General features: G+C 50.2%; 1 protein-coding gene across 1 annotated transcript; it reads right to left on the reverse strand.

The window, feature by feature from the left end:
* Positions 1 to 4,720: 4,720 nt before the first annotated feature.
* Positions 4,721 to 5,200, reverse strand: LOC103797777 (keratin-associated protein 9-2-like). Its single transcript, XM_009070008.1, has one exon. The coding sequence runs from the start codon at positions 5,198 to 5,200 to the stop codon at positions 4,721 to 4,723; it is 480 nt and encodes a 159-aa protein (XP_009068256.1).
* Between the last annotated feature and the right edge of the window lie 2,306 nt (positions 5,201 to 7,506).

The following is a 7,506-nucleotide window of genomic DNA, read 5'->3' on the forward strand; positions in this document are numbered from 1 at the left end:
CCTAGTGTGCAGTGCAAACCATGTCTGTCTGCACGCACCAACATCCCTCAGCCTTTCCTACTTCTCATCCTCCTCCTCCTCTGTGCCATGACTGCAAACCAAGGAGCTGAGCCAGGATGTCCTGCTGGGAAGTCCAAACATCCCAGATTCTCTTTTGGAGCATTTTCAAAGTGAAACTATTTAATCTGAGCAAGCAAAAGCTTCTTCTCAGTGCTACAAACTCCCCAAGACTCTGTTCCTCACAGCAGGCAGAGCTGGGACTCTAACCCCACAAGCAGGTTGTGCCTGGCTCCACGTTCAAAGGGAATGAGTTGGCAAAGGAAAGACACTGATTGACATGAGAAGAGTGAAAAGAAAACTATCAGGAAGCAAATCATGAGGTAATCTATAGCTTTATTTAGCGTAGCCCAAACTTAGATCAGAATCAAATGGATCCACAAAACATTTATTATGTTCTGCTAGAGGCTGAAGAAATCAGAGTTAATGAATTGCATCTCTTTGTAAGGTCATTTCTGCTTGAAGCTAAGGAGATGTGCTGCAGATCTGAAGCTGTTCCAGCAGAGAGGAGAGTTGGGAATTAGCATGGGGAAATTGGCACTTGCATCTTCTGTGGCACTTTGTGGCCTGTGCTACTTCTGCTTTGGGCACTGCTGCTGCTGCTGCTGCTGGGGGATGCTCTTCACAGGGCACTTGGCTTGGCCTTTCGGGGCCTGGCTTTGCTCCACACACTTTGGAGTGGCCACACACTTCTCCTGGCATTGAGGAGGTATTTGGTGCTGCTGTTTCTGCTGGGATGACATCTCTGCTGAGCCTGGAAAAAAACAATAAGGTGTCATTTCAGTTCTTCTAAGCCCTCCGGAGTTCTCCTCTGGGGATGTGATGGGTTCAGTCAGTTCTTCAGCTTTGACATCGACCCAACAGTGAACAGGATTAGCTTTTAAAGCTATCCCAGAGCAGTTGGGGCAGGAAGGAACCTCTGGAGATCATCCAGTCCAACCCCTGCCCAGGCAGGGGCACCTGGAGCAGGTGACACAGGGATGTGTCCAGGTGGGTTTGGGATGTCTCCAGAGAGAGACTCCACACCCTCCCTGGGCTCCTGTCCCAGGGCTCTGCCACCTCCATGGACGGAAGTTCTTCCTCATGATTCCCTCAAGCAGGGAATTGGCTTCAGAGCTTAAGAGAAGTCAAACGGTGAGAGAGGTTTTCCTTTGTTCCCTCTGCTCACTGTTTTCTGGACATTCCAACCTTGACAAGCTCAGAAACAAAGGAAACTTGAAGGAAAGAATGCTCAGTTCAAGGAGAACCTCAGAGCAATGTCTAAAACTAGTCTAAGAGGAGCAGGAAATCAGTGACATCTCAGAACTGTGAGTTTTGAAAGGGAAAAACCATGTGCTAACAATCCCTTCCTGCAGCAACCACATCTCTACACAGCTCCTTGGGAGCCTCAGGGTGGGAATTGTGTCCCTGGCCATCAAATGTCCTCTCTGACATGATTTTATACACAGAGATGGATCTCAGAGCCCTGGAGACCCAGGAGACTGCTGTGACCAGCCCATGGCAGCTGACACTCAACACCTGATGGTTATCCACAGGATTCTTATCAGTTTGGGGGAAATTATAAGGGTTGCCAAGGGGTTTCTGGTCCTAAGAGTCAGCAAACCACAGAAATTAGAAGGGTTGCCAAGGGATTTCTGGTCCTAAGAGTCAGCAAACCACGATCTGAGTCTCAGAAAGTCTCCAAATACCACCGTGTGGCTTTCACCCATGTGCAGGTGGAGTTGGAGGGGGAAAAAGCTGAAGTTGTGACTAGAGAAAGGGAATAAAGACAAATCTCCCCTTCTCCAAAGCCAGAGCACCAAACCCCCACCTGACCAGCTCCAGGGGATAGAAGGACTCACCTGGTGTCTCCTGCTCTTGGAGGGAGGGAAGGAGAAGCCACTGCAGTTAATGAACTTCCCCAACGGGAGCCTTTTATATGCTTTCAGAAGTCAAGCCCAGGAGCTGATGACAACAGATTAACTTGATGACCAGAATCTTTCACAACCAGAACCTGCTCCACTCACACCTCCATACACCTGGGCGACAGTCAAGGGCTGTGAGAGATGCCTCCTCTCTGGGGTGTGGGGGATTGGTTGTGTTGAATGCAAGGCACACCCAGCCTGGCAATCACTGCCTAATTCATTCCAAATTCACCTGGTCCTATCCTGGGCAAAGATCTCACAACTCAACTCACATGTGGGAGGCAACTCCTCTCCCACTTGGAGGGAGAAGGACACATCTGCGTAAGGTTTAGGTGATATTTTGGCTGTGGTCACCAGGACAGATGCTCAGAAGTCTGAGTGGGGTGGGGGAATCTGTTTACTGTGTCCCCTAAAGGGCATCGAGTCCAACCTGTGACTGATCTCCACTTTGGCAACTACAGCACAGCACTGAGTGCCACGTCCAGTCGTGCCTTGAACATCTCCTGCACTGGGTGTAGGAGAGCAGAAGGTGCTGGGCTATGTTGTGCTCCTCTCCAGGAACCAGAAGAAGGACATTTGTCCTGGAAAAGTGCTCCCTGTGTGGTCACTTCTCCAGCCTCATCCTGTTCTGCCTCAGCGTGTTATTACCAACAATCCTTGGCCAACTCCATGGCAATCCTGGGACTGATGTTTGAGGCATCCCCATCAGCCCCTGATCCTCTGGACTTCTACAGGTTGACACAGATGAAATGTCACTAATTTGTAGCAAATATCCAGGGAATTCCAGCCATGCCCAGAGCTGACCACAGGTGCATAGGAGAGGAGTGTGTCAGGGTTTTTGCAACACCTTTTCCTACAGGCACAGGAAACGTGATGAGCACGAACCAACAGGTCCTTTCTGCCACTTCCTCTGGGGTTTCCAGAGCCATGAGCTCTCCTCTGTGACCTCTGTGCCTGGTGCAATGCTCAGAGCAGAAAGGCAGAGGAGAAGCAAAGTTCCATGACTAACAAAGCCAATAGATGTGCACGAAGATGCTCAGAAATCAGTCACAGGTGACTCAGCTGTGGGATGGATCATAGGAGTTGGGGATGACTTTCCAGCTAAGTCTTTTTCCATGCCTGGAAGTGGCACTGACACCACATGTGTGGCAGCAGCAGGTTATTAGCAAGGCAGAGCTCATTGCTGGATCCCCCAAGGTTTGTGTTCCTCCGGAGGAATTAGAGGTGCACATTCCCAGTCTCCACGTCCATTTTCATCCTGTGGCATACCTGGCCCATCTCCCTTGGCTCAGCCTCTCTGAACTGCCAGGTGTGCTCAGTGTGGAGGTTGTTTGCCTTCCTGACACGTGTTTTGCCTGTGATTATTGCTGTTGGATGGTGTCACCAGACAGAACCTGAAGAGGAATCTGCAGTTAAACTCTGCACCTGCCCCAAGGTTTCATTACATGCTGATTTGGTAACAGTGTTTACACACCCCTAAATATAACTCTTTTCTTTACTAGATGAGATATTCCCCACCCTTGCCATAATGATATGGTAGGTGGGGAGCAATTCTCTACGGCCCAGACATGGAAATTGTGTGGCCATCACGGAGCCAGAGGTTAAGCAAGTCACACAAAGGAGCTTTATCTTGGAATCTCAGCCTCTCAATGGGTTTCATGTCCCTCCAGACAACACATCTCCTGCAGTTTCAAAGTCAGGACCAAAAAAAAAGATGCTTTGTAAGTGCAGTAAAATGTTACTGAACCTGCCAGATGTTCATGAGCCCACAATCCTAAGCACTCTGCCAGTCAGGGCTGTGACTTCTCCTCGTTGCACGTGGGGAATGGAGAGATAACACGAGTGAGACCTGCCCAAAGCCACACAAAGTGTCTGCAGCAAACCTGGGAGCCAAGCTGCAATCCTGCAGGGCTCAGACCTGTTCCCGAGCCACAAAAAGATTCATCTCCTGAAGCCAAATCCCCTATTTTCCTGTTTAGTCCATGAGGATCATGGGAAGAATTCACCAAACCCTTTTGCCTCAATCAGAATGTTCTTAAGATGCAGTTAAAATTCCAGCAGGAACATTTCAATTCCTTCTTGCTCGAATTTGAGGCTTTCTCCACTTCAGTTTACCTTATAACAGTTTCCCAGCTTTGACTCCAAAATCCTGAGACACAAAGACCAAAATTGTCTCATCAATAAAGGTGAAACCCAAATTTCTCTCATTATCTTCAAGTATCTGTCAGAAAACTATTGACCAGGTGATGTTTTCCTTACGGAATTAGAAGCCATTGCTCCCTATTCAAATGCCATTTACAGCAGCACAAACAGCTTTGTAAAACAAAAAGGGAAGGAAGATGTTCTTGGGCTGGAGGACATGAAAAGGGGGAGGTGAAAGAAAGACAGAAGACACATGATGCCATCGATGGTCAGTTTTTATTGCTGCACACAGACATTAAAAGACAAGAGGACATACAGTGAAAGACAAGATGAAAGCCTAAAAGAGGAGACATCTTCCACCATCAACTGCTGACAGCTCAACCACAGCTAAACAACTTCCCAAGGTGCAGAGCAAGACATCAGCCAACCAAGACAAAGCTGCTGAGACAGCAGGAGCAGAAGAATCACAGGAAGATAAAGAGACAACGTTTTCCAAGACAAGGAGGACGTGGAGCAAGCAGAGCAGGAGAGGTCTAGGGACATTGCAGATGGGTCTGTATCTCGGTTTCCGTTCCGTGAGCCCTCAGGAGCTCAGGGACATCGCGAGGCTCAGGGGATCAGCACGGGTGAGAGCACACAGGCTCCAGGCACACCGTCTCGCAGGGCTCCACGCACTTGGTGGTGCAAACCTCCACACAGGACGCCTGGCAGGGCTCCACACACTTGGTGGTGCAGCACTGGGTGGCACAGGGCTCCACGCACGGGGCGCAGCACTGGGTGTCACAGGGCTTGGCGCAGACGTCGACGCACTGGGGAGGACACACGTCCACGCACTGGACGCCGCAGGGCTCCGCGCACTGGGTGGTGCAGGTGGTGGTGCACTGGGTGGCACAGGGCTGCTCCACGCACTGGGTGGTGCAGGTGGTGGTGCACTGGGGGGCACAGGGTGCCGGGCAGACGTCCACGCACTGCGTGGGGCAGACGCTGCTGCAGGACTCCACACACACCGTCTTGCAGGGCTCCACGCACTTGGAGCACTTCTGCAGGCAGATGGGAGGGGGCAGGCAGGGCTGCTTGCACTGCTGGCAGTAAGACATCCTTCCCAGGGGCTGAGGAAGCTGAAGAGAAAGCTGAAAGAGACACAAAATCAGGACCTTCATCTGCTGGCCCCAGGCTGAGCTGTCGGCGCATAGACAACGGTTAGGGGTGAGCCTGAGGGAAGGACTGTTAGAGGAAATCACATCTTCATGATTTCTGGCTTCAGAGCTATGCACTGAACACTCCAGGTTATTCCTTCCTTTCCTGTGAAGCTGCACAGGTCCCTGTTAGGAAGCCTAGAGCCACAAACCCTCAATCTTAGGGAATTGCCCATGGATAAAATTTGTGGAAGCTAAACCATGGAAACAGTTCATCTCTTTGTTTTCTTACTGAAACCATTAGCTGTCCCAGGGATAATCTACTGCTCAGCACTTCCTCAGCTCCTCACACACCCCAGAGCACATCCCCCTGTGTGCAGACATTGAGCTGCCAATGCCAAGCACAAAGCCCAAGGACCACAGACTCCAACGCTATCCCATAGAATCATGGAATGGTTTGGGTTGTAAGGAACTTAAAAATCACCCAATTCCACCCCCTGCCCTGGGCAGGGGGCGGGGACCCCTCCCACCAGCCCAGGTGGCTCCAAGCCCCGTCCAACCTGGCCTTGAACTCTCCCAGGGATGGAGCAGCCACAGCTTCTCTGCTCTGGGCAAGCCAGGTCCTCAGCACCCTCCCAGGGAAGGATTCCTTCCCAATATCCAACCTAATTTTCCCTGTTTCATTCTGAACCCATTCCCCTCATCCTGTCACTGCAGTTCCTGATGAAGAGTCCCTCTTGGAGCCCCTTCCAATCCTGGAAGGTGCTGTGAGGTCTCCACACAACCTTCTCTTCTCCAGGCTGAACAGCCCCAGTTTCTTTATCCCGATGATCCTCCATATCCTGGTAGGTCACTGCTCATCCTCCTAATTTTCCCTGTTTCATTCTGAACCCATTCCCCTCATCCTGTCACTGCAGTTCCTGATGAAGAGTCCCTCTTGGAGCCCCTTCCAATCCTGGAAGGTGCTGTGAGGTCTCCACACAACCTTCTCTTCTCCAGGCTGAACAGCCCCAGTTTCTTTATCCCGATGATCCTCCATATCCTGGTAGGTCACTGCTCATCCTTCCGTGGGAGAAGGGTTGGCCCATGGGCTGCTGCTCCTATTTCCAAGCCATTTCCTCATCTTGCCTTCTCCCAGATGTCTCCTGCAGCTTTGCCTGCAGGAATTCTGTAGCTTCCTTCATGGAGATAATGCTTCTTCCCACCCATCCCTTTTGAAGTCCCAAGAACTACTCTGCAGCATCCACTAATTCAGTTAATTTCCAGGCTTAATGAGGGAGGAGCACATTAATGAAGATGGAATAGGAGGCAGGAGGAGAGACAACCACAACTTCTGAGGAGGAGACAGGACATTTTCAAGATATTGAAGGTAGAGCAAACTCTAAATAAGACTCAACCATCCTCTTCCCATTCCAGGACAAATCCTGGAAGAGAAACGCCAGGAGCAAAGCTCTTCTGTGCTCAGCAACAGCTTGTCTTGACCACAACAACCAACACAGCATCCTTCCCTGATAAATCCAAGAGAGACTTACCAGTTCACCAACGCAGTGAGCGAGGGAGAAGCCAAAGGAACTGGTGGGAGCATCAAAATGCAAAGCTTTTATACATCTTGCTTGGCGTCACCTCCGGAAACGCGGGAGCCCTGGGGATGGACACCTGACCACTAACTACCTCCCCAGGCTCCACCTCCACATGCTTTACATACTTGTTTGCATCCTAATTTTTGATGGAAACCCTCTTGCAGGAAAAGCATGTGATCCTGAGCAAATTCTGAGGCCGTGGAACAACTCATGTGGTTCCCAACGGGAATGAGAGTCATTAGGAACAGCAGGTCTGGAATGAATTGCTTTTCAAAGAAAGATTTAATGTGCTTGGAGGTTTCCAGCTCCTTATTTCCATAAATGGCTGGATGATACCCTTGGGTTTGCCAAGGAGTGAGGATGGATTGGCTATTATTAGGGAAAATGGACAATTAATCTCATTTACCATGAGAAATATCATGTCCTAATTCTCATGGGGAGAAACAGCTAATCCTACACTTGCCCATCAGCACCTCCACAAGCTCTTGAGGCACCTGTTTCTCTGAGCTGTGTAACCATTTCTTTCACCCAACCCATTCCTCTCCATGGATTACAACACCCAAGCTTAGCAATTCCAATAGGGACACAACTCCAGGTGCCTCGAGGGTCTCTTCAAGCCATTCAGGGCCAAGAAACACTCGTTTTAGAGCCACTTTTCACTGCCAGAGCAGTCAAAAGGCTCCAGTT

Source organism: Acanthisitta chloris, unplaced genomic scaffold, assembly GCF_000695815.1.
Source record: "Acanthisitta chloris isolate BGI_N310 unplaced genomic scaffold, ASM69581v1 scaffold6002, whole genome shotgun sequence".
NCBI lineage: Eukaryota > Metazoa > Chordata > Aves > Passeriformes > Acanthisittidae > Acanthisitta > Acanthisitta chloris.